Raw genomic sequence first — 27578 nt, 5'->3', positions numbered from 1 at the left:
TATTGCTTTCTAATGAAAAACAAAACGATCCTCTCACGTGAGTCTCTGGTAACTTTGTGGCATCCAATGTGGAGAGAGAGAGAGAGAGAGACAGAGACAGAGAAAGAGACAGAGGGAGGGGGAGAGAGAGGTAACCGGCACCTGCACATGGAAGAAGTCTCTCTCTCTCTCTCTCTCTCTCCCTCTCTCTCTCTCTCTCTCTCTTTCCCGTTCACTCCTAATAGGATAATTGATAGAAAGCCTAAATAGTCAATAACGGCGGAGTGGAAGAGGTCTGAGGAGAAACTTTGATGCGCTGCTTTTTGCTCCGAGCAGCAAGTTGCAGCAGCAGGAGGACTGTGAGCTCCGGAGATGCTCTGAGGAGAAGAGCTGAGGAGTTTAACAATACTTTTATACCGTCTGGAAGCTCGCACTTTACAGGTATGTATTTCTCAAACTATCATTATTACAATGTTATTTTGCATGAGTGATTTTCCTCCGATTAACCTACAATTAAAAATATGTTTTATTAAAATGTTTCCTCAGAAGACTGCAATGGTGGATCGACCGGCATTATGCTTAGGTGGGTAAAATTTGACGACAATAATAATTAAGTGTCATACAGCGTTAGTTTGTGATATTTAAATGTAAAATAATACATTTTTGCGTGAATAATTTGTGGTGTTTGATTTTTACAACTAGTTTTTTGGGCATCAAACAAACGCAATAATTTGGTCAATTTAAGCAGCTGTCAAAAATTATTTTAAAACTGACGTTGCAATATATAAAATTGACTTTTTAATGAACAAAAACTTGGTTTAAATAAGTTTTCTCGCATTATAACGAGGAGAAGTTGCATTTAAATGGCCCCTCCATCAAACTTAGTTCAGCTTTATTTGCCAATATTTCCTGCTGATTGAAAAAGTGTCCTAATTAAAGGCTTTCCCTATCGTCGCAGATACGGATCAGAGGGCAGTGTGTGCCGGATGCCACCGACTGATCAGAGACAGATTCCTGCTCAGAGTCACTGACGGCCTCTGGCATGAGGAGTGTGTGCGGTGCGCAGCGTGCGGGGACGCGCTCAGGAACTCCTGCTTTCTGCGGGACCGCAAACTTTACTGCAAGCGGGACTATGCAGAGTGAGTGCTGATCCAGCTCTTCATTATCGTTTGATTCTGTCCTGATGTCACAGCTGAAATCATAAAACACTGAAGCATACAGAACTTTTCCACCACGTGAGAGGCTCATTTTCAGCTTTGCCCAAGTAAATTTAAAGAGAAGAAATACCATTTTATTTAAGTAAAACAAATGACGAGAAACAGTTTTTTATACCAAAGTCATTTTGTTTTTGAGTCATTGCAAGAAGGCATTTTAATTCAATGACAGAAATATTTTAATATATAGCATACATTTATTTTTTTATTATAGTATGTGATGGACATTTCTGGTAAAATTAATATAATAGGCTGAAATAATCACATTTTAGCTGCTTCTCATTTCCGGTTTAAATACACGATTGTTGATGAAGAGTAAGTGAAAGTAAGTTTTTTTCTTTCTGCTATCAGGAAATTTATCTTTGGCACCTGAATATGTGTTGTCAATATACTACTATTTTATCATAGTCCATGTTATGGGAAAAAAACATCTCATGTTATTTTACTACTGTAATGCACTTTTGTGTTCTTATGGGATGTTTCATTTGATTTTGTTTCATTTTTCCCTTTTTATTTTATTTTTTGGCCCACAGTCCAAAAATTGCTTTGTTATTAAGTCAGTTTTGACAACGGAACCCTTGTCCACATCTGACCTTGACTAATAACGTGTGTGTGTGTGTGTGTGTGTGTGTGTGTGTGTGTGTGTGTGTGTGTGTGTGTGTGTGTGTGTGTGTGTGTTTGAGTGTGTGTGAGAGAGAGAGAGAGAGAGAAAGAGTGCAGAAACAAGTGATTTATTTTTCTAATAGGCCCATTTCTACTCTTTACTTACTTGGTTTTGTGTACTATGGGTACATTTTACAGTTTATGGCAACAGCACTGTGTTACGTGTGTGTGTTTGTGTGCACACATTGTTGTGTTTGTGCATATATGGTGTAAGCTGCCTTGCTCAGGACTTGGCACAGTACACTAAGAGAACAAGGTGACTGCAGAAGGAATGGGTGGCGAGGGAGCTGGAATGTGAGAACACTATTGCATAGTGTACATCCACACACACACACACACACACACACACACACACACACAAAACAACACGGTCACACCTTCACACACACATACAGCACGCACACAACCAGGGGTAGAGCTCAACTGACACATTGTCAAAATGTGTTAAAATTTCGAGGCCCATTGGCGTGGCAACTGCAAGCTGGGGACAACATATGGTCTCGTCGATGAGGCGGTTCCCCCCTCTAAAAACTCCCACCATCATCACCCATCGCTCCCTCCTACCCACCCACTGCCTCATCCCCTCATTCTTCCTCCAAAACACCTAAACAAGAGCCAAGGCAAAAAATGCACACCTTAACAGGCAGCAGCTCGCATTATTTCTGAACGATTTAGTGATGGTCGTTCTGCCAAACAGGCAGGGAAACAAGAAATGTTACACTTGCTGGTCCAAAATGCTCCCCACCATCATGTTTCCAGTCAACTAGATCACAGCGGAGTGGTGTTAGAGGCTTGTGTACATATGTGTGCAGGAAATTTGATTGTGGAACATTTAAAATATGCCATTTTTCCGCACATATGTAACATTTTAACTGGCATTTTAATGACTAAATAGATTCATGTAAAAGCAAACAATTCAAAAAGCTTTAGGCGTGATTAGTGGAGATCAAAGCACCTGGCTGAAAGCACAGAGAAAAAGAGCAGGACTGAGAGGTAATTAGGAGAGTAGAGCCATATGTCAGAAGGTCTGGTGCATCCTGACAAGAGAGACGGTGAGGATGGTGTGAACTTATTTTGGGGGACAGTGCGCTCCATGAGCCCTGGCGTTATGTGCCGCGGCATCTGGAAAGCTCTGCTCACAGCAGCCCCAGTGTCGAGCAATGGGACAACGCCCAGCCGACCGTGAGATATCTGACCTGACCAATTAGCAGGAGGCCGGGTGCCAGAGCTCTGCCTCTGAGGTCTCACGTCTCCACCTCCCTGCTCATCCTGTCTGGGGTTATGACATCAACACATGAGCGCCACTTTTGTCCACGATAAGGGTTTTTAAAAGTGTGCCAGTGTTTCTCTCGCAGTGCGAAATGTGTTCCGCTCCCTCCCATTTTTGGATCAGGACTACTGTGAAGCCGGCTCATAAGTGACGATTATTCCATACTGTGACAACATTTGTCTCTTACCACATGCTGCATCTTCTGTCTGAATCTCGCTTTGTTTTTCCTTTTGCTCATGTGGCAAATCAATGCCAGCCAGGCCTGTTGGCCTTTACATGGCAGCTAAGAAACAATATTGCCAGTATTTGAGCAAAGTAGTTTATATTTTGTTATTCCTCTTCTCTCCAAATGTTTGCTTTTATTACTATGCCCAACAGGCTGTACATAAACAACCATAATTTGTGATTTTTTTTTCGTATGACAAGATTAATGTATAGATTTATGCCAGACCAAGCAAAGGTATCACATTTAAGCAAACTTAAACACAGTGTTCAGGAAATTTAGATATGATGAATAATACAGTGGATTGATCAAGATGATATCACATCAAACCCTCCGTCCAGTTTGTCGTTTTACCAAACATCTCTATGCAAGACAAAATGAGAGTGCAGCTCAGCTATCAATCAACTGAACACAAACACTTTAACGGCAAAACCGAGTCTCTGAGCCCACAAACCAAGTGCAAGTCAAAATAGTAAAAACAATGAACCAACAGTCACATGAAGTTGTTCAGTGTCTAATTTTTGAAAGAAAAACTTTTTCTAAAAAATGATCAAACAATAATTTTCCAGCCCCCTGCAGCATCTCTAAGGACTCCCTAGGGGTCACTGACCCCCTGTTGAAGATCCATGATTTAGAGAATCAATAACTGGGAGAATACATTTTGTAACCAAATATGTTTAGCATTACGATGTCCTGAAATAGAACTGTTTTAATTTTTTTGATTTTTATTTTCTTCTTCTTTACAAGTTCAAATGGTGTTTAAGTCTGAACTTAAGTCTGATAAAAGACCAACTGACCTTATTGTTTGTGTCTTAAGCAATATATTGGCAATACTCAGGATGGGACTCTGACATATAACAGATAACCACTGGGGCTTTTCTAAACCTCAGTAATGATTAGTTTATCTTTTGACCATCATGGTGAATTATTTCAAATGTGTTAATATTTTTTGTATGATTCCATATTTAAAAAAATCTTAAAAATAATTAAAAACGTAAAAAAAATCAGTATTCAATAATAGTAATAATAATCAGAAATAATAGTAATAATAGTAACACAAAATTGGAAGACTGACAAAGATATTGTTAATAAATATTCCTGAAATTATTATAATGTAATCCATCAAGTTTCTAGCTTGTTTGTCTGACCTATAGTAGTCACACAGGACACACAATACACACAACAGACTGTACTGTAATTTAATGCAGCAGTATGCAAATTCCTGTCCAACAATGTGATGTTTAGGTTGCTCAGATTGTCAGGAGATTTAGATTGGCTAAACGGTTCAGTGGACGGGCGGACTGGACAGCAGATTGGTCGTCAGATCAGCGGTGTGACTGGCGGTGCACTTGACCCGCAGATGTGTATCTGATACACAGCCTCCACTGGTGTGTGTGTGTGTGTTGAGCAAAGGATCCAGGTTAACCTGATCCAGAAACAGGATCTGCATGTCCACTAGACCAGCAGTCTGTCTGCCAAAGGTCAACGCTGAAGTCAAGGCAAGAACAATGAGAGAGGGGGGCTTTACTCTGGAGGAAATGTATGTGTGTGAGTGTGTTTGTGTGTGTACATTTTGGCCAAACACTCATACAGTGCTTCTGCCTTGAGAGTAGCTGGCCATGTCTGTGTGGAGGAGCGCAGGATTTTGCTGACTTCTCTCTCCGTAATGATCTTGTCACTAATTGCCATGTCTAAATCCAGCGTGACTGAGTGTTCCCGCTCTCCTGGCAGGGCCTCTGGGCCAATCATGTCAACGGAAACTCTAAAATATTAAACACCTCGAGCTGCTCCATAAGTATTGGAGGTACTTTTACCTTTGCATTAACAACGCTTACTGTAACAATACTGGGTACGATGGGACCAACTGGACGAGACGCATAATGGAAAAGCGATTCTCGAAACATGAATGATCTCACAACATTAATGCCCGCAGTTTCTTCTTGGCTGACATCTAGCATTAGCATCACACTGACACATTAAATCAAGTGCTTTGCTGTATCACAGAAACCCAGAAACATTCCGGGTATTTCCTCCGACACACTTCCTTTGAAGATGTTTCGTAGATGCATCTTGTTGCCCCAGGAATGCACATACCACAGACGGTATGTTGGCCATATTAAAGTGCATACCATTGAGGCCGCGGGGCAGACGACTCGGATGGGTCAAGCAGCCCGACTGACCCTCTCGAGCTGCTGGGAATGGGCTTTAGCGTTTCCCTAGCGACCCCACAGCAACAGTGGGGGTCCTAAAAATGTTTGTCCTCAGGATGTTGCAGCTTTAGACCTTTTGACAGGGACGTCTCAACCTGGTGTTTGCTCTAAGTTTAGTCTGAGGTTTTGTTTGTTTGTAAATATTGTGCTGCATTTCTTTTTTACATATTAATTAAAACCAGAGGTGTAGATTTCATCCCTGTTAATATTTAGAATATATGCAATTGTACCCCCCAAGAAAAACATGAAAGTAGCAGGGGGGTTATTTTGACAACATTTAAGACATTTAAACCATCATTTCATATAAAAAAGGCATATATTGGTGCAGTAAAATTCACCAGAATGCAGAAAAAACAACTGTTTAATGCTCAATTTTTTTTTCAGAGGACCCCAAACCCAATGTTTCAGAAATCCCCCCATTACTCCTTGAGTGTTGACATACAGAAAGTGTAGATTGAAGTGGTGTCCCCTCAGTGATAAATACGTCATTACAGCCCCGCTAAAAATCGAAATTCATTATGCTTTTTGGAAATTTGTTGACACTTTTTATCTTTGGAATAACCTTTAATCCTCCTAGTAATTGTAATGACTGTAAAGTAGCAAAAAGAAAATACGGTTCTCAGCTTGATTCAGTGATACATGTCGACTCTCCTTATGGACCTCATGAAGTATTTTCATGTGAAAACAAAAACATGGAGAAAAAAAAAAAAGCTGTCACTTTCTCATGCCTCTGCGCTGACTGGTCTGGTGACCCAGTCAGGTCTGGAGACAAACGCCAGCTCCAGAATGATGACGCATCATCCTGCGTGACAGACCCAAAATGCCGCGGTGCCAGCCAGCGGACAATGGTCCTGCTGCTTGGGGGCTGGCTCTGTCTTTGTCCCGCTCTGGTTAAGCAGACTTAGGGATAATTCCGCGGATAATTCATAGGACCGGCGGCTCAGCCTCTCCCACCGGGACATCTGATTCCCCCCCTCTGCCTGGAGCCATGGCCTGCCGAGAGCTTTTCTCCTGCCTCCCCAGGAGCACAGCCTCGGACAAGGCAGCCGGAGCCACGGCAACAGTCTCTGAGGCTAAGCCCACCAGTCCTGGTTGCCAGGCGCTAAGATGCACACCCGCCACGCTAAGGGTATGTGTCTGAGTGGTCGGGGCAGGAGGAGGAGGAGGAGAGGGGACAAGTCAGGTTGGCAGTTGTTTTGAGTGACAGCTCGACTCAGCAACATTCCCCAAGTCAACCAAGCATTTTTTTTCTCATGGTGTCCCCCTCTTCTTGAGGTGTGAGGGGTCCTCAAGTGTCTCAGCTTATACTCCAGGCAGCCAAACAAAAGCACTCCTCTCTGTTATTTACTGAGCTCTCACAATTTCTCTCTATTTTCTCCCCTGTGTTACACCCCCACTCTTCTATACTTTCTCCAGTCTGTTTGCAGTGCGTTGTGGAGGCTGTGCGGAGGCCATCTCTCCCGCAGAACTGGTGATGCGTGCAGGGGCCGCTGTGTTCCACCTGCGCTGCTTCACCTGCAGCGTTTGTTCCTGCCGCCTGCAGACTGGAGACCACTGTGTCCTCAGGGAGGGACAGCTACTGTGTGCCAGAGAGGACTACCACCAGTGTGCGGCCAGCCCAACCTCCTCCGAAACAGGTACATGCTGTGTACAGCGTGTGTGTGTGTGTGTGTGTGTGTGTGTGTGTGTGTGTGTGTGTGTGTGTGTGTGTGTGTGTGTGTGTGTGTGTGTGTGTGTGTGTGTGTGTTTGTACATATACACTAATAACTTGCTCAAAAGTAACCCAGTGCAATACTGGGTTAGAAAGGACATAATAATGAGTTGTTTTATTTTTATATTACTGTATGATTATTTTCCCAAACTGAGGTATGATTACAAACTATTATTATCTACTTTCTACCTATTTCTTAGGTGTCAGTATTTGTTACTGATGATGCTGTAGTCACACAAGGGACACTTCCTTCTCAGTATTTAAAATGTGCCTTTATCCATCCCAATAAAATAGCAACAGTAGACTGTTATTTTGACAAAATTAGACATAGTCACGTGAATTGATGCGGAAAAGGTACACATTTGTGCAAAAAAGAAATCACCATAATGTAGGAAATAAAGTGTTTGACGCTCAAAAATTTCTTACAGAATATATTATATATATTATGTTTTAAACATATTTTTAATATTCAAAGATATTACTAAAAGTCCAACTTTTTCATCTACTTGCTGAGTGACACAAGCGGTCCAACCACAAATTGAAGCAGAAATGCAAAAAAGTGGTTACATTGAATAATTTAGCCAACATTCTTAATCAATAAATAACTGTATGCAAATAATAGATTGAACTTCTTAGATTTATGCCAGAAATTTTCTTTGTTTAAATCTGTATCTCAACATTTCTCTCCTTTTGTGTGAATGCTTTGCTTCTATTTTTCTTTTTTCTTTTCTTTTATGTATTTAATTTTTTAGTGATTGTTATTTATAAGTACAAATGAAAACCAGAGAGTACAACAATAGTGCATACCTTATGCGACACATCAAGCAATGAATACCTTTCGTTTCAATCATGTCTGCCCATTAGGTAAAAGTGAAGATGAAGAAGAAGAGGAGGAGGAATCTGGGAGGGTTACAGGCAGACGAGTCAGATCAGAAGATCTGGAAAACAAACGACCCAAAAGGCCACGCACTATTCTGACCACTCAGCAGAGACGTACCTTTAAAGCTTCCTTTGAGGTCTCATCCAAGCCTTGCCGAAAGGTAAAGTGTAAATTCTGTGTTCACCCACTAGTCTAAAAGTACTGTAGATAGAAGTCCATGCCTCAATCCATATGTTCTATTCCTGATATAAAGCAGGCTTTGTTGCATAATGTAGTTACTAAAAAAAGACAAATTATACTGTTGTTTACTGTCAACATTCTTTTTATTTCTAATAAAAACTGCCGAGATTTTGCCCTCATTATTTGGATATTTAAAGCCAAAATGTGATCTTTTCCAAACTGTAACCAAGTGTTTTTTGACCCCCAAAGTAAATGTCATAAATGCTTTGTCCTATCCTCTTTGTTTGAGATGGATTAGTGTAGGGATACAGACTTCATGTAACCTTCAAGTAACCTCTTCTCTGTTTCTGTTTTTCATTTTTTACCCTCTCTTTCTCTCTCTCTCTCTCTCTCTCTCTCTCCTTCCCCTGAATCTAAATCCAAGGTAAGGGAGACCTTGGCAGCAGAGACTGGTCTGAGCGTCCGGGTTGTGCAGGTCTGGTTCCAGAACCAAAGAGCCAAAGTAATACAAAGTGCACACACACACCCACACCCACACCCACACATACACACACACACACACACACACACACACACACACACACACACACACACACATATGCCCGACTAATAAAAGGACTCTTTCTGCACCCTGTTTGTATGCCAGAGTGGAAATCAGCCTGGTTATCTCTTCATACAGGAAACTGATGACATCTCACTGCGAGATCACTGTAGATTAAATCCCATATTTCCTCACAAAGTGGACTCGTGTCGTTTCCCTCCTCCACTGAAAGATGTCCTTTACCTCTCTGTTAATACTTTGCAATTGAATGAACACACCCATACGCCTGGGTGGCAGAGAGAGACTGTGTTGGAGTGAGGAAAAATGTTGTGCACTGTAGGCCTGGATGTGAGAGTCATGTCTGCTGATGTGTGTTTTAAGATGAAGAAACTGGCCCGGAGACAGCAGCAGCAGCAGGAGCAGCAGCAGACTCAGGAGCAGCGAGAGCACCCGTCACATCACACAGGTATAATACTGCTGGAAAATCTGAATCAGAAACACTTAATTGATTACTGGGAGAAAACTGTGGTTTGTTACTCTGATGCCAAGCATTGATAATTATAAAAAGAAAAACTAAGTACAAGCACAAAGTATGTAAAAATATAAAACAGACATAAAGTAGTAATATAAACAATTTCAACACTAGTAAGTAAAATATTTTTATTTTTATTTATTATTTTTATTCTTGGTGTATTTAAAAACTATAAAACTATGTCTTATGCTACAATAAAAGTGTGAGACTAGTAAATTAGAAATATAAGATGTGCTTAATTACTGCCATGTAATATAATATTATATCCTAAAGATAAAGTGAGAAACTGAATTTTAAAGACAGAGAATACTAAAATATTTTTCAATATTTTGTAGAAGTGCAAGTGAGTTTTGAGTATCTTTTAGCAGACAAAATTAAGTAATCATATTACATTAAGCTGGATACCAGACCTGACAGAAATATATGTGTGAGTTTTGAAAGCCACAAAGTCAGTTAATAGAGCTCTAACATGGAGGCAGCACAGGGCTCCAAAGCTCAATATAACAGACAGCAGAAAACACTTTCTACTGTGTCTCCTGTGTCACACAGCGCCCTCCTGTGGCGGTCTGACCTCTGAGCTGGAGCACCTGGGCTCCTCGTATACACACATTCAGCAGCAGCAGATGGGACTCACCACACTGGAGCAGCAGGACTACGACACGGACCCCTTCAGACAGGGCCTGACCCCACCTCAGATGCCAGGGGATCACATGCACCCCTACGGTAAAGACCTCAGCGCTGTCAAACAACGATGGAGAAATACAGCTGTTATGATGAGTAGGATTGCCATAATTTTTGGCAAAATAAAACTAGAATTTTATTTATTTATTTTATTATTTAAAATGTGCAGAAGTTGGATATAAGTTAGGGTCAAAGTTATCTTTAATATTGTGGCAATGTTGCCTGGGGCACCTCTTTTCCTTTTTAAGTATGTGACCAGCTGAAACATTTAATTGGAAAAATTATAACTGGATATTAGGGCAAAATGGTAACTGATGTTTACAAATGTGTTTAAAATGTAGGTTATATTGATAAGAGGTCAGCAAATTTCCGAAACATGTACTTGCATGTGAACAGTCTCTTCGTTACTGTTGACTTGGGATTCTATTTGTGTTAGTTAGTTAGTTTGTGTGTTTGTTTGTTTGTTCCACTTTGCAACAAGTTCTTGTCCGATTTTCTCTGAATTATGTCAGATGTAACAATATATTGAGGTGGACACAATGTGGAAAAGAAAAAACAAAATTACATCTTACAGTACAATGAAATGAAATAAAATCCCCAGACAAAGACTTGAATCAACACCTTTCTTTAACATTATATATTCTTTACAAAGGTAGCATTTTTTGCAGGGATTTTGTATTGGATTCTATTACATTCTCAATTGCCCAGTTGATATTTGTCATTCCCCCTGAATGGTACAAATAATTCCTTTTAATAAGTCCTTTACAACATATGTTAGTGAAATTGTATTGCTCTTCCATAAAGCTGGGTCAAAAAAATGGTCAAAATTGGTAAAGCATCCTAATGTTCAATCCTTTCATCTTACATTTCTTATAGTTAACTGCACTCTGATGATATTACCAGGATTATATTTTCAAACTTTAAAAAACTCCATCCAGATCCACAGAGGACATTATACAACAAAAGAGAAATTGATCTTCACAAAAAAAAATTGGTTCTACTTTACAAAAGTAAATACTGTTGTTGTTTCTCTTTTAGGTTTTAAGGGTCTGTTCAGTGACATGGACAGAGACCCTCTGTGTCGTGTGGCTGACAGCGATTGCCTGTCGTTGGGTGACTCCTCTCTGCTCACCCCTATTGACCGCCTCTACTCCATGCAGGACTCTTACTTCACCTCCTGAGGGTGGAGATTTGACTCAGTGAGAAGCGGTGCGTGTCCCTCTCTCTGCATCGCTCTCTGGTCTCATCATTTATCTCATCTGCGCAACCCAATGGCCAGAACAAATGTTGGTGTTGTACATTTCTGCAAACTATGGAAATGTTACATTTCATGTGTAATGAATACGTTGACATTCTTTATGTTTCTTTGTATTGTAATTATATGTTGTGGTAACAATGTGGTTAACATGTGTTAAGATCTAGGCACAAAAACCATTTGGTTAAGAAGAGGAAAATGTGTTTTGGCTTAATATACTCGGTTTGTTCTCTACAAACACGTCTGGAAATGTCCCGAACTCTTGTTAAAAAATGCTCACTTTTGTCGCTACAAACAAGGCTGGAAATGTCCTGAACATCATCAAAAATACCTGCTTCTGTTGCTTCAAGCAGGGCTGGTAATGTCCCGAACTCGAGTTTAAAAACACTCATGTTTGTCACTATAAACATGGCTGGAAACGTCCCAATATCAAGTTTAAAAAAGACCACCTTTTTTGGTCTTGAATGTTTTCTGCTGCTGTCTGCTGCTGTCTGCTGCTTGGCAGCTGTCTCGCCAAGGTGTCAAGCCATGCATCTGCCTTTTGATGAGAAATACAGCTCATAAACATGTAGTCTGAACTACTTTGTACATACGAAATATACAAATGTAACATATCTTTGGTTTGAAGAAATATACAATTCCAACAACTCTGGCAACTGGACGCGTGTGTACCGTGCACAAGACAATTGAAGAATTGGTCACCACCAAGGGGACATGGGTACACTGTGATACCATGCAATATACCATGTGCACGTGCATATATACATGATTACACTACTGCCTCTTATGCTTTACAATCCCACTGTATGACACAGGCTCCTGTGTATGCACGATACTGTCGGACCTCTCTCACTATGTTTGAATGTTAGATTATGAGATCATAACTGCATCTACTAATGTAAATAGCTGTTTGGGTGTGTATTTGTATTTATTCTCACACTGTGTGTATGCTGTTCATCTCGAATGAATCAATGATTAATAAATAATGGTTATGATACAGTGAATATTCAGGTTAGAGTGTAGTGAAACGCAGGCTGATTTTTATGAAGATGGGGCATTCATGCTGAGGGTTAGAGCTGGGTCAGTCCATCCTCGGTGCTTATCAGTCCAATCTAGGTGACAGGTCAGCGAGGCATCTTCCCCTGGCTGTTGGGTGGATCATCAGATTGTGAAATGCTGGGCTATGACAGCTGTATGGGTCAGTGGCAGGTAAGCATCACATCCACGCCGCCATCATCAACGCTCACATTGTGCTCCTCACGGTCAAAGGCCCTAGCTGCATTTTTCTGCCTTTTCCTTCCTCCAGTCATAGAGGACGGGCGGGGAGAGGGGGACCACCCAGGCACTGTGCCCAGCTGGAATGCACCAATCCTGGGGAAGGAGGTTGAGAAAACCCAGGGCGGGGGCTCTAGACAACGGAGGGGCTGAAAGCTGTGTCAGGGGAGAATGCCCAGGGTGACACAGAGATATGAAGCCCCACTGTATGGAGTGCCTCCTTGCCCCAGCCGTGAACCCTCTCCTGGACCCATCTCATATTCCCCACTATGAAATCAGACCTTGCAGAGCAGAGAGCGCAAGTCAATGGTCAGGAACAATCTAACTGTCTGTCACCGTGGTATGCCACTGCCAACCAGAGCTAAAGAAGTGTGCAGCAGAGTATACCGAGTGTGTGTTTCTTTGAGTCTGCCTTTGTATCTGTGTCTGTATCTGCTCTAAGTGTCTGCTGGCATGTGTGCATGAGGAACAACACTCTTTGTTGTAAAGTATCATAATGTACTTCCTTGTATCTGTAGAGGCAGATGAAGGGAGAGAAGCCAGACTTAAATATCAGGGAAGGAAGCCAAGGTGGTCACCTGCAGGGCTTTTTCCCTTCCTGTGTGCGAGCCCGTGCGCAGTTGGCACACATATATGGTTGCCAGCAGCCGTGGGTGGGATGAGAAAAATAATCAAACCGTGATCATACGGTCACAGCAGGTAGCAATAACCTCATTATTATTCTGACGGTAGCCAAACAGTTTCCTGTCGACAGTGTGGTTATTTATTGCACCCTTCATGCCAGCCACAGGCCACAAACCCTCTGTCTTTTAACCGTTATAATTGGCTTCACGCTGTTGCAGCGCCAAGACAGATGCACACGCTTTGCTGAAGATACTTCATTGGCCATTTCCAGCACAAGACTGGAGGTCTACTGTTGGCACAGATACACAGGGACAATTCTATACAACAAATGTAGCCATACATTGCAAACTCCATGATTGTAATGTACGTTTTAAAGGTATGTACCCTTTAAAATGTGAAGAATTAAGAATTGTATTGTTTTTTTGTTGTTTTTTTTTTTCAGAAAAACAGGAAGAAGTTACAGGTTAAGAGTTACAAGAGAATTGCCCAGAACTGAGCAAAACAAGAAAAGAAAAATGTTTTGTTTTTTTTTTTTAAAAAAAAAGTTTTGAATGTGTGTAACAGGCATCTTAATGCAGCACAAGAAAACTGATGTCATTTCAGGTTTCAAATGGTTAATTCATACAATAGATTCAAGCTTAAATTGGTTAATTTAAAATGTCTATCATCCCTAATATGTACAATTTTCAACACCGTGTGAGTCTCAGTACAAGCCATTAAATTCAACATACTGTGTATTTGGATAGTGGATTGCCCCTCAGTGTGGGATCAGTGCCCAGTGTGACACATTGAGCTGAGGCTGATAATAGATCACCTCCTCCCCACTCACTAACAGGAGCTTTCTGGCCACTAAATGTGCTAAACTGACACTTTGTGGCAGTTTGGTAATCTTAAGGGGTTTCTGCCACTTCCCCGCTTGACCCCACAGTATTAGTTTCTATGGAGGGGGTCAAATGTGGGTAAACCAAGCTACTTGGGAGGGCACCAACAAGACACTTTGGCTCAACCAAATGACACTGGACGTGGACAAAGAATGCCAATACTGATCATATGCTTAATGTACCATACTGGGTGAGTCAGTTGATAAAATGAAATAAAATAAAAAAATAAACTGTACCATTTAAGAATTGTTGATAATTTATTGACAATCGAGCAATATACAAGCAGGGTACAGAGCAAAGCTGCATGCAAGCTTAAATGTGTTTTTTTTTATGACAAAGGGTTAAGGTTTCTTCACAAAATTTGCACGATTATCTACATTTTAAGGATTATCTGAGTGGAACTGGAAAATTGAGGTAAAAGGAATACTTAACCCACAAAAAGACAATTTTAGATCAGTTCATGATGCAGTGTTACCTTGACTCTAAACATTTAAAACTAAACTAAGAGTGAAACTTCCTTTTTTTAGTAAAATGTTGGGTCGTACTAAGCATGTAAATGGATAAATAGCATTTGAATTATTTTACTGTACGAGTTTGTACATTGATGTTTCTATTTAACATAGTCCCCAGTCAATCAGTGAATGTTCGCAGTCTTCCTGGTATGCAAGAAAAACAAAGTTTTCCTCAATGATTCAACATAACACAGCATGAAGAATTGATTTACAAATTATCATTTTGTTTGTGAAGTATTCCTTTGAATGTGACGATCAATAATATTTACTAACAAGCTTCATAGAACAATAGTAAGCATTAGGCTGCAATCTTGATTTGAAATGATTTGTTACAAAAATCAGGTCTCAAACTCAAATACTGGATTTTCTCTCTCCCCCCACGCTGGTGTATAAGACGTGCTCTGTTTTCCTGCAAAAATCAGAAATAAGGATTAAAGATTCACTGTGAGTGCTACAACATGATGTATGTGTAAAACTGTAAAGCATCTTAACATAACATAGCATAACAGTAGGTCTTACTTCTTTTCTTAAATCCCATTATAACCAACAAAGCCAGGCCAATCAGGATAAGTGGCAAGACAATGTAGGTTGCTCCTGCACTCGTAGACAGCAGCATTGCAGTCCCCACTGGCATATTTTCTACAGGAACACATAAAGATCATAGTCGGTACTTTTTTTTTTTATTGTTTTTATCTTCACTGTATGTTTCTTGATCAGTCAGTCCACCACTTTGGCCCAAGTGTAGGATTTAGGAGCATTCTTCAAAGAAATATCCTGGAAATGAGAATCCTGTTTTTGTTAGAATGAGATGTTCATCTTTATACGGGGAACGGGTTGTCCTCTGCAGAATCAGACATATTGTTCTACATTAGCCAAGGATGAGCAAACCAAGCACTGGCTCGAAAGGGCCATTTGTATTTTGTGGTAGTTCTCCTACAAGCTAGGCACACACAGGAGAGGTTTCAGTTCTGCAACCTCACTGCAAAGTGCCTTAATATCCTATCAAGTATCAGGTATTTGGTTTAATCCAAATTTCTGCAAAACTGATGACATCCCCATCAGGCTCAGTTGTAGTTTGTGTTTTGTACTAACTTGGTATAAAACATTATACCTGCCCAGTTTCAGCATGTTACCATACTGAAAATCAGCTTACCTGCACAGTTAGGCAGGCTGCCATTCCAAATGCCACTGGAGGAGCAAGACATCACCTCTGTGCCATTCAGGGACAATCCCTCTCCACAGGTGAACAGGCACTGGGAGCCAAAGCTGAAGTTCCCCATAGGATGGGAGCAGTTCATAGCCAGAGATAAAGGCAAGGCACTAATGGCCTCACATTGTACCGCTGAGATGTGGAGAGAACAGAAAATGTAGTCACTGACATTGGATCAGCTGTTTGAATACCAGAGCAGCAAGTATGTTCATGTTACTGTGAGCTCTCACGGTTGCAGGTGGGCAGATCTTGACTCCAGAGGCCTGAGGAGTTACATGTCATAGTTGGTGTTTTTCTCAGCCAGAAGCCCTCATTACATTCAAAGTCACAGTGGGAGCTGTAGCTGAAAGGGGAGTAAGGATGGCTGCAGTTCATCCTCCCATGTTTTGGAGCCTTGGCCAGTAGGGGGCATGGCTGCGCTGCAGGTAGAAGTGAATAAAAATATATGACAGTCAGCTTCAGACCAAATAACCCTCATCTAGGCCCCTAAAGACCTTACCATTGATTCAACACATGACAAGATAGCGATACAGCTGGTGTGTTGTGCTATAAATTAATGCATTTTGTTATTCACATTTCCTCTTGTTTTGGATCACTTTACTCACTAGCCTCACCCTGATTACTTTCACCTGTCCCTCACTAGTCTTGCCTGCAGTTTACTCTCCTGTTTTCACTCCCCAAATTAGTGTTTCCCTACCTATACCTGCCAACTTCCTTTGTTTTTTCAGTTTGTGTTCATCTTCTGTCTGCAACTGGGTCCAATCCTGTGACTTGCACTTCATAATGTTACAGATGAAGGATATTCTAGAGCTTTATAAGGTAGAGTGGTGTTGAAACACCTCCTAAACCATGAAATTATGAGCTCTTATGTTTATTATAACCAACTGATAATGATACAGAGATTGTTTTTACCCAAACAACGTGGCATGTCTGCGCTCCATGTGCCCAGAGAGGTGCACTCTGTGTCAGACATCCCATTCAGGAGAAAACCTTCCTCACACGCTGACTTGCACTGTGATCCAAAACTGAACTCCTCATGGGGATTAGAGCAGACTAAGGAGCCATGAGAGGGAGAGTTCAGGGTGGGACATCTCTTAGCTGCAGGGGAAAAAGGAGAACTCAATATATTCAAGAGCTTTACAGTCAAGCTACCTAGACCATTAAATTAAAGATTTAATGACATTAAATTACACACTGGGCCTCTAAACTAAGAACTCCCCTGATGAGAGATCATGATACAGAGATTTATACTTTCTTCTTTGTTTTTACCAAAGCAATGAGGGACGTCTGTGCTCCATGTGCCTAGAGAGGTGCACTCTGTGTCAGCCGTCCCATTCAAAAGAAAACCCTCCTCGCATGTTGACTTGCACCGAGATCTAAAACTGAACTCTTCATGGGTATCGGAGCAGACCAAGGAGCCATGAGAAGGAGAGCTCAGAGTGGGACATCTCTTAGCTGGAAGGTAAACATGTTGAAGGAAAATGAGATATGTTAGAGTTTTATGTGGTAACAAGAAAGAAATTACAGATCATGATGCAAACATTATTAATTATTAACCCAAGCATTGTGGTATGTCTAAACTCCAAATGCCCAGAGAGGTGCACTCAGTGCTGGCTGCACCATTCAGCAGAAAGCCCTCTTCACAGGTTGTTGTGCACAGAGAACCAAAACTGAAGGAACCATTTGGGTCAGAACAGTTAAGGGAGCCATGAAGAGGATTTAATGGCTTACACCTCTTAGCTAGAAAAAATACAGAGACAAAAAAGACCAATTACAAAAAACGAAAAAAAAAAAAACAAACTCAAAACAAGCCAACTTTAAACTTATGAAAACAGACTTAAAAATTCATGGTCATACCCCGGCAAACAGGAGGTGCATGACTCCAGTTGCCCTGTGCAGAACATTTCGTCATGTTTGTGCCAATCATATCAAATCCTATTTCACACTGCAGTGTGCATGTTGAGCCAAAGCTGTGTGCTCCGAGAGGGTCCTGACATTGCATGGAGGCATGAGGTGGAGCCTTTAAACTGCTGCACTTTACCACTACAGAGGAAGAAACACTATCACTCATCAGAGTAGTATACAAATGTATCTGTTTTCAGGAAGTTTGTGTTAGGCATAATTTCTGTGACCCACCTGTGCATGTAGGTGAAGGGTTGCTCCATTGTCCTGAGGCCAGACAAGTGAATGTGTTGTCTCCGGTCAGGTAGCGGCCTTCCTGGCAGGTGAAGTTACACCGTGAGCCAAAGGAGAAGGGCTGCACAGTGTCCACACATGTCACGTTGCCCGTGACAGGGAAGAAAATGGGGGAGCACTTTTTGACTGTGGTGGGATGTAGATATAAATCACACAGTCAGTCCACTCAATGGAAATCAATGTACTTACAGAAATGTGTCAGTCTAAATGGCTGTGCATTATGACTCTGCTTTTATAAACATAGCATGAACATGACATAATGCTGACATAATTTACAGTCAAAGGAAACAGCAACTTCCAAACCACATTAAATTACAATGTTGTTTTCCCAATGCTGACACAAATGACTGTGAAGTTAAGTGTTAACAATTGTGACCTCAGTCCTATCTGACATGCAGTCTGGACAGGATGTGACTGCGCATTTTGGCCAGTTGAGAATTAATGAAAGGTGGCCATCAGTCTATCAACAGGGGTCAAGTATTACAAGAAAGGAAGTCACATACAAAGTGGCAATCGCAAAGAATTTCATAAAAAGTATTCAGATGGGAAACTTAATCAGGGTTAAGCTGGTTTAAAACATGATTGCGCCAAATTTTGCATTCAAAGTTAATGACAATCACTTTACTTGTACATGTTGGGACACTGGCTGTCCACTGGCCGGTGTGGTCACAGCGAATATGGTCCGCTCCACTGTGTTCATAGCCTTCATTACAATTGACCTCACAGGTGGAGTTGTAGCTGTAAGGTGCAACAGGGTGGCTGCAGTTCAGAATACCACCGCTGATGTAGGTGTGGTTCAGGACTGGACACTGTCTGACTGAGATAGGCAGTGAGAAATATTTTCCGTTTAACATTGACATCTGAAATAACAATTGTTTTTTAATTTGTTGATATCTAGTTGTTTTTATACCTTGACACAGAGGGACAGGGTGGTCCCAGAGTCCACTAGCTTGGCATAGCAGTTGGGGCACGCCTACTAGCTGAAAGCCAAGTTCACAGTGGAAATGGCAGGAAGAGTTGAAATGATTGGACCCATAAGGATGGAAACAGTTGTGAAAACCTTGTTCTGGATCCAGCAAAGGTTTGCATGCAATTGCTGAAAAGAAAACATATTAAATGTATTATTTAAGCAATCGCAGAACAAAAACCCTACACACGGTACATTTACATATACCATAACAATGTTTGCTCACCCTCATCACAACGTGAGCCCTGGAAACCAGGATGGCACTGGCAGGTATAGTTCCCAATGGTCTCAATGCAGTCTGCATTGGCACTGCAGGAATCCTGTGCACAAGAGACTACAAATACACAGGGAGATATCTCACATGTGGTAATAAGCCTACATGAGTCAGTAAATGTGTCCATTAAACAAAATTAAGTGTGTTTACCATTGTAGCAGATGATTCCCTTCTTCTTGCGACAGTTCTCGTTGTTCCACTTGGCTGTGTCCATCTCCCTCTTAATGTAAATCTCCACACAGTCCTGACCCACTATGTTATCTGGCTCCTCTGGGGCCCAGTTCTGAAGCCCTTTAGGCAACTTCTCATCAGTTTCTACCCAGACCCATTCTCCAGCCTTTTTGCCTATGCCTATCCAGTAATATTTTGGGCTAAATGGCAGCAGGTTGTTGATGAAGTCACTCTCCTCCTGGTTCCGAATGGGCACTATGTCTTTGAAGTGCTGCTGGCACCACTGGCGGGCTTCGAGCCATCTGCGGTTTGGACTGGTGTTGTAACTGTAGGTCCATGCATGTGCTCCTCCTCTGCTGCTCAGGTCTAAGATTGGTTTAAAAACATGATGATGAGATAAAATTGAACAGGTGAAGTGAGAAGAGACAGGAATCTGAAAGAGTTCGGTGCCTGTGAGATTATGAACACCTACCTTGTGTAAATACAATGAATACAGCTGTCAGCACCATGTGATGCAGTTTTTGTCTGTCGACTGATTCTGGAAACATCTGACATAAAAAAAGATGTTTTTCTTACAGTTGCATATTAGAGTGAATGTACAAAACTTGCACTGATATTTCACAGGTCTTACCATTTCATCTGTCTTCAGTCACTCAGTCTAGTTGTTTCTTCCACTTTGCTGACAATCAATGGCAAAGTGGCATTAATTGTCCATCAGGGAATGAGTCAATGACCAGTTTTGCAATATGTCTTTTGCGGTAACTTCCTTTCAGGAAGGATACTACCATATACCACCCATAACTCTGTGGGAACTCAAACACACAGACCCAGACACACAGGCATTCACTCATACTCATCAAAACCTAACTTAAAAACTTTTAAATTCATTTTAATTATATTTAGATGACACAGAAATACAACTCCACCAATGTTATTAGATGCATGTCTTGAGTGTATGTGCGCATGATATAATTATAAACCATATAAAAAAAGTTGACAAAAACAAAAAAAAGAAATTGGTGCTGGACAAGAGATAATACAAGAGAGGAAAAAATTAAGTCTGCACAGTGGATTATACTCCCATAAATATTCAGTTCAATCACCACAGAGGTGATGATTTGAGCTGCATGCTCTACCTCAGAAAAATTATGAAATGTCACCTCGGTACCACCTTGGTAATTGAATTAAATATCTATGGGAGCACAATCCAGTGTGCAGACTTTGTTTTTTTTTCCTCTATTAATTAACCATCACAAACCAGTAGAGGGACCCACTCATTATTTTGCAAATCACAATTAAGTCTCATGTCTCATGTCAAGTCCGAAGTCAAGACTGAAGTCAAGTCCCAGTGTCTTTAGCTTTCAGTTTTTAGTCCTAAACGATTAAATCCTAATGCTCTCTTAACCAAATGTAAAGCCATTTTAACAACAGAGCAATAAAATATTAAACTTACAAAAAAACAAACAAACAAAATATATTTTATTTGTTAAAATAAGTGTGACTAAACCTAATAAAAAAAAAACGTATTGACATCACACTTCCATATAGCACTATTAACCAGTAACAAGGCAGAATGGATTTTGTATGTTTTTGTCATGTTTTGTTGTATCTTCTATCACTTTAGGGGGAAAAAAGTCTGACATTCTCTTTTCAAAGTGACTTTAGGGGTAGGTATTATGTTTTCGAGTCAAGTGGCTCAAATCAAAGTTGCAAGCCTTTTTTAATTTTGTCAAGTCAAGTCAAAAGTCATGAAATTTGTGACTTTAGTCTGGCTCAAGCCCAAGTCATATGACTCAAGTCCACACCTGTGTCACATACACAGACACACAAAGGCTACATACTTTATATTCATTCATATATACAAATAAAGCTTTAACATAGGGTATATTGGACAAAACACTTAGATAACTAGTTATCCTGGCATGCAACATGTGCAGCCTGTTAGATTTATTTACTAGCAATCTACTAAAATATAACTAACTGCATTTGCGTCATTAAAGATATATTTTAATAAGACATAAATGAGGTCCAAGTTGTCTGTCATCCCTGTGCCTCACTGCATGAATTTGTCACGTCTTCAGGCTGCCTGTAAAGGACAAATAAGGCAAGGCAAGTTTATTTATACAGCACACTTCTGCAACAAGATAATTCAAAAGGCTTTACATAAAATGTCAAAAGCACTGAGGCAAAGAGCAAAAGAGACAATTATAAAAGGACATTTAAATACAATTACGACATCATTAAATAGCTAAAGAACATAAAATAAAAACAAGCTTAAATATACTAAATCAAAGACACTTCTAGGATTATTTACAGAAATTAATCACAGTTACAGTGAAATAAACATGTTAACATTTTAGGTAACAGAAGCAAGGAACTGCAGCATTTGAGTTAATCAAGTTTTAGATATTGAATGTGCAGAAATGGGTGGAGTTGCTTTGCAAAAGTACATTTCAACACTTACCTTACTTGGGCAAGTTTCTTTCCTGTGAGAAATTAACAGACAAAAGCAGATCACTATTGAGGTCTGTTGCAATAACATGCATCTTTGTTTCGATGAAGTGCGATTGAGAAACACTGACTTTTTCTGCGTTTCATCCAGCAGAAACATAGGCAGCAGAGGGCTGAGAGGGCTCCACACCCAGTAACAGCAAACAGGGCCTGTTTATAGTCTGAGAAAAATAAGATACAGTCATCTTCATTCCAATTCAAACAGTATTTGACAGTGATATTTATTTCTTTTTTTTAAAATAAATTATTACTACAACTACTGCTACTGCTGCCTGCAGGATTCATTAGAAGCAGATTCACCTTTACACAAAAAAAAGGCCAGCCTTGGTTTTGGTGTATTTATTATTTTTTAAAATACATTTTTAAGCTTTTACATAACTTCAAATATTTACTTGCACAAAAAGGTCTTGGGCCACTCCAGACTCCGGTGACCCCACAGGTGACAGCCGGCGAGCCTGTCATCAGGAAGCCTGGGTAGCATTTAAACTGGCAGGTTGAGTTGAATGTCAGGTTTCCTCCGGAGCAGCTAAGGTATCCGTTATCAGGCTGAGGCAGAGCAGGACATTCCACAGCTGGGGGACCAACACAGGTTAAAGTTCACCAGGAGTTATGTAACTGTGTTGTGTTAATTTTCTTCTGTGAAAAGTATTTGTAGGGCACAAACATGCTGATGCAAGTATTTTGAAGAGTTTTTGAATGCTAGTTTCAGCCTAACCTTGGGAAACAGAGGAAACAGATGCAGGGACTTGTGATCATCATAAAAGATTCTGTCATAAAATTCAGTTTATGTTCAAAAGAAGCGCCGTCTGAGACGGTGAACAATACAGAGGCTAAGAATGGGATGGTGAAAAGTTCACACATCAGAATGTGAATAATGAGACTTCAGTATACTACACCCGACTGTATTTGCATTCTTCTGGAGCTGTGTTTGTTTCCACCTCATGAATTTTAGTCCAATGTCCACTCTCTTTAAGATCTTTTTTTTTTATTTATTTATTGGTCTCAACCAACTTCTTAAGGGAAATATTTGTCTTTTTAGCATTAACTGCTCCACTGTGCTAAGCAATCGACCCCAATATTGTCTGTTTGTTATATAGGGCTGGTTAGGTAGTGTCCAATCGGGTTTTTTGAGATCCCTGTTGTGGTCGAGAACGGGCTAACGGTGAGAGTGAACCAAATCAGTTAAGGTGCAAAGTGGAAAATTAACACTTTGAGCTGAAAGACACTATAAAGGTGTACAGTGCTGAGGGGAACTGCAGAGTAGGGTGATAGTGGACAGCTTGCTAAACTCAAACCCTGAAAGCTGTTGTCCAGTCATAGCTTGTCACATTGTTGTGCCTTGAGGCCCAGACACACTAAACCGATTTAAAAAAAACTGGCAATGAAGGCTGACGGTTGCAATACCTCATGCCACCTGGGTTTTAGACAAAACTTTGCACCTGAACACACTGCAGAGACTACAACAAAAGGCTATCTAGCAAATGCTCTGCTCTTGAGTGAGAGAAAATAACTCTCCATACCAGCAGGGGGCGGTAGTCTGTATTCATCATTTAAAAAAAAGAAACTGGAAGGCCATCAGAATGGAGTATAATTTTCATGCACTTGCAAACAATAACACAATAACACAATAACACTATATATATACAATAACACAAACAGACAAACAGACAGACAGTTCACAAACTGTGAACTGTCTCTGCAAAAGAGCTCCATGGCTAAAAATATCCAACACTGATTCAGCATTCTGAATTGGCTAAAAGAAAAATGTAGACAAGGGCTGACTTAGTGACGACGGTGGGGGGCACCCTGCAAAAACTAGGGTGACAGATGGTTAGCAGTGGCTTAGCATTTACCGATTGCAGACCGTTGGCTTGGTGTGCCAGGGCTCTTTAAAAACTGACCAAAATAAACTAAATGAATGGTTTTAAATGTGCTACCCTTATGCAGTTTGCAGAATATGGATGTGAACAACAGCAAACAAAAACTTTCAGTGTACATATAGGCCCATGACAATTTTTTAAAGATAGATTTGGAAAGGGGGGCGCCTGGTGGCACAGTGGATAGAGCGGTGCCCCATATACAGACGTTGTATCCTCGCCTCAGTGGTTGCAGGTTTCGATTCTAGCCCCCCCCTTTCACGCTTAAATTGTCCTGTCCATTAAAGGCAATAAAAGCCCAAGAAGATAGATTTGGAAAAAAAATTCCACCTGTCCTTTAAATAAACATCATCCACTGTAAAAAAAAAAAATGGAGACTTTTTTTTAATTTAAGAGAGCTAACTCCTCACCTGTTTGGCACCTGTCTCCCTCATAGCCAGGATCACAGAGGCAGGTTATGTTGTTTATGGTCTCCTGGCATCTTCCTCTGCCACATATTGTTGCATTACATTGTGCTGTTAAAGAAAAAATGCAATACTAAAACAATCTCATCCACTTCTAAATCTGTAACAACCCTCAAAACCAATCAGCTTTTACATACCTTTATAACAAACAGCAGTTTTCCGATTGGCACATTTCTCATCATTCCACTTCCCTCGGTTTGGTCCTTGGTTCACGTAGATCTCCACACAGAACTCTGTGCTGTGGTTGTTGTTGGGCTCGTTTGCTGCCCATGACTGCTCACCAATCCATGTGCTGTTATTCCCAATCCATGTCCAAGGTTCATTCATGTGGTTTTTAGTGATTCCAATCCAGTAATATGGACTCTTGGTTTTATTTGGCAGCATGGAGACCAGAAAGTCATTCTCAAACTGGTTTTGGATGACCACCATGTCTGTGTAAGTGGTCTGGCACCACTGTCGGGCCGCGGCCCAGTTCATTATCTTCTTATCTGAGTGATGATATGTCCAGCCCAAGACAATCTCAGTCAAGGAGCAACCTAATGCACAATTTGAAAGACAAACATTAAGGACAGTTCTCTTGTCATTAGATGTGAAAGAGTTTATGCACAATGTTATCTTACAATGGACATTTTTCTCTTGCCTTAAAAATAATACTCACTGAGGAGGAGGGCTAATATCCAAATCATTTTCAGTTAGTGACCTATAAACTCCTGCTGTCTGTCCAAAGAAAAAATGATTTAAAGGTCAAGAATATTGATGAAAACAATAATGAAAAATACCTGAATTAGAACTTGCGTACTTACCCAGAGTTGGTATTTTAAAATGAGAATGATATAGTTTCTAAACTGTTTGAAGTAAACTTCCCACTTAAGTTGAATCCCTGTTTTCTAATTGAATCAAATATGAAACCTTACACCACAGCAGTAAAGTAAGTGAATGTTAGTTTGCTGCGAGAAGTAACCAGTGTCCGGCTTTTATATTTCTCTTCTGCAATTCGGTACAACATTATCATAGAATAGCTGGATGTTTACTTTCCAGAGTGAATGCATGTGATGAATGAATGGCTGACTTAATGACCTGTTATACCTGAACAGGCCTTTTGGGAAATTACCCTTGTTTCTGGTAAATGTGGGATTGGCAATGCATGAAATTGGAACACAAACAATACAAAAATGTTTCACATGATAGGTAAGCCCAAGGTCACAGTTGAATCTTGGAGCCAACACACAGTAATATTTCCCCCAAAGAGAAATTAAAATCTTTCACCATCTTGCAACTAAAGCTACAGTTGATGGCTTTTATGAAAATGAAATAAATATATATAATAATAAAAACTATAATAAAACTAATTTATGTTATTATAATGACTAAAATATGTTTCTAAAAATATTAACAGCTGTGTTAGAGACTGAGAAGATTCTCAATGGCTGTTTCTATTGATTTGAGGTAATAGTTATAGTAGATAGTAATAGTTGTTTTTTTTTTTTGCAGGCTGAGACAGAAGTTAGCATCACCCTGGTTCCTTCATTAAAGAAAATATGGGATTTTCTCATTGGATTTTGGATTATGACATAAAATAAGATTTGTGTCAAATAAAAGTTAATAATACTTATGCATTTGGTTCAGCAAGATTATCTTCACAAATGAACAATACTTTTCTGATTTTTGAAGCCTAAATGAATTTGCCAGCAGTAAAACATTAGACTATAAGCAAACTACACTGTTGCATGATGAGTCCTGTAAAAACTGGTTAACACAAGCTTAAGAGACTTTCACGTTTTGTTCTGTGATATAGAATATGTTATTACGACCCCCACTCATAAATTTTACACAGACCTTATTTTAGGGATCTAACCAAAAACCCAGTTTTCCAGTTTTAGGACATATTCATTAGGACTCACTGCAGCACTTGTGAGAAATTCAAAGGGGCAGAGGAACAAGATTTTTCACAGATTAAACATCTCCTTTAGTGCTGCGTGAATATAGTGACAGTTTCAGCAAATATGACAAAAAGTTATTTTTTATAAAAGTGACCAATAAAGCTTTAACTGCGTGTTCTTGGTCACTTTGGCTGTTTCGCTTAGGGGAAGTATTCCTTTGCTTAGAAAACAAATTGATTATTTCAAATAATTTTAGTTTTGAAATATTAAAAAGAAACTCTTGCTTACTGTAAATAGCAACATGGAATAAAGCCTTTACATTGTAACTAGAAAAAGTGCTTTTTCAGTACAGTAATTGAGTTTTTCGTGACAATGCTTCTCTGCACCTTAATATGCTGTTCAAGTGTTTAGCAACAACAAATTACAGAGAAACACAGTGTCCACACTGTCAGATGCTCTGTCAGTATGACGGAAGAGAACAGAACTATTTCTGCTGAAGTGCTGACACATATAGCACTGATTATGGTAAAACAAACAATGATGACTATCTGTAAAACAGATTACGGCAGCAACATAGCTTTTTCTAGCTTCCATCTCAGTGTTATTCAACTATTCATCTCTGTCCTGTCCTTTGTAATAGAGGTGAGAGAAACAGGCAAGAGGTCTGCACTGTATACAGAAAAGGTTCTTCCTGGACCTCTGTAAAAACACATGATGTCCTGCAACGTCAGGATAAATGCCACTTCTGAAAGTGTGGGAACATGTTGGTTGGCTCTTGGCCCATGAAAAATATGATAGATGCACCATTGTAAAGTAATTAGTTTAACAAAAGTAGCTGAGCTTGCAAGCTTAATAGAAGGGGCACAAAAATGGGATGTTAAAGTCAGTAGGATTAGTAATGTAGGGGGTGCATGTATGATTAGTGTGGTGTGGAAATGAGGTAGAGCGTGTAAAATAAGCAAAAGGCAACCAAGGATAAACTATAGCTCATACATCATCAATGAAGGTGAGAGTAAATGAGTAGCAGACAGAGGTGTAGTGGAGGGTATACACAGGTATATACATCTATTTTTCTGACTGTTTACAGTATACCTGCCTATAAACTAAAACCTGTTGGAATATAGGGGTGAGTATTCCCAGTACATCCAGAACACATCCACCTTACCAAGATTACCTACCAAATTTTGGTTTGTGTCACAGCTGATTGGGTACCCCTCTAACCTGCCTACATAACAGGAGAAAACCTCCCTTAATACCTCAAAGCCTTTTGTACACCGTTTCACAGCATATCGAGGAAACATGTCATTCAATTTGGAAACCGTAGCAAAACTTTGCACATTGTTTTGAGACTGAACATGCCCCAGGCCATCATACAGACACCACTGAATAATAGCAAG

At 40.2% G+C, this 27578-nt stretch overlaps 3 protein-coding genes across 4 annotated transcripts; 1 reads left to right on the top strand and 2 right to left on the bottom strand.

Moving 5' to 3' along the window:
- Positions 1-191: 191 nt before the first annotated feature.
- lmx1a (LIM homeobox transcription factor 1, alpha) lies at positions 192-12273 on the top strand. 2 transcript variants are annotated; one of them, XM_088077821.1, is made up of 9 exons: positions 192-420; positions 529-562; positions 938-1118; positions 6976-7196; positions 8135-8310; positions 8755-8832; positions 9253-9337; positions 9953-10126; positions 11123-12273. In XM_088077821.1, the coding sequence occupies exons 2-9, from the start codon at positions 535-537 to the stop codon at positions 11263-11265; spliced, it is 1086 nt and encodes a 361-aa protein (XP_087933947.1). In that variant the 5' UTR covers positions 192-420; positions 529-534; the 3' UTR covers positions 11266-12273. The 2 variants fall into 2 exon arrangements, with proteins under 2 accessions (XP_087933947.1, XP_042340023.2); XM_042484089.2 differs by having other exon boundaries at positions 193-420; positions 526-562.
- Positions 12274-14363: 2090 nt separating this feature from the next.
- On the bottom strand, positions 14364-20178 carry selp (selectin P). The gene is made up of 15 exons (XM_042513963.2): positions 20081-20178; positions 19922-19997; positions 19429-19815; positions 19231-19338; positions 18948-19133; positions 18663-18854; positions 17978-18163; positions 17699-17884; positions 17399-17581; positions 17111-17296; positions 16754-16939; positions 16072-16260; positions 15785-15973; positions 15151-15270; positions 14364-15040 (listed from the first exon to the last, which is right to left on the bottom strand). The coding sequence occupies exons 1-15, from the start codon at positions 20081-20083 to the stop codon at positions 14970-14972; spliced, it is 2448 nt and encodes an 815-aa protein (XP_042369897.2). The 5' UTR covers positions 20084-20178; the 3' UTR covers positions 14364-14969.
- Positions 20179-20317: 139 nt separating this feature from the next.
- sell (selectin L) lies at positions 20318-25326 on the bottom strand. Its single transcript, XM_042481494.2, has 8 exons — positions 25105-25326; positions 24960-25018; positions 24439-24837; positions 24248-24352; positions 22353-22532; positions 22032-22121; positions 21914-21935; positions 20318-21535 (listed from the first exon to the last, which is right to left on the bottom strand). Exons 2-8 carry the CDS (start codon positions 24985-24987, stop codon positions 21490-21492), a joined length of 870 nt encoding a protein of 289 aa, XP_042337428.2. The 5' UTR covers positions 24988-25018; positions 25105-25326; the 3' UTR covers positions 20318-21489.
- Between the last annotated feature and the right edge of the window lie 2252 nt (positions 25327-27578).

The sequence above is a fragment of the Plectropomus leopardus genome, chromosome 5 (genome assembly GCF_026936395.1).
Source record: "Plectropomus leopardus strain MGB_pleo_1.0 chromosome 5, ASM2693639v1, whole genome shotgun sequence".
NCBI classification, from domain to species: Eukaryota; Metazoa; Chordata; class Actinopteri; order Perciformes; family Serranidae; genus Plectropomus; species Plectropomus leopardus.
Note: the sequence above shows the minus strand (reverse complement) of the source record. Positions and strands in the feature narration are given on the sequence as shown.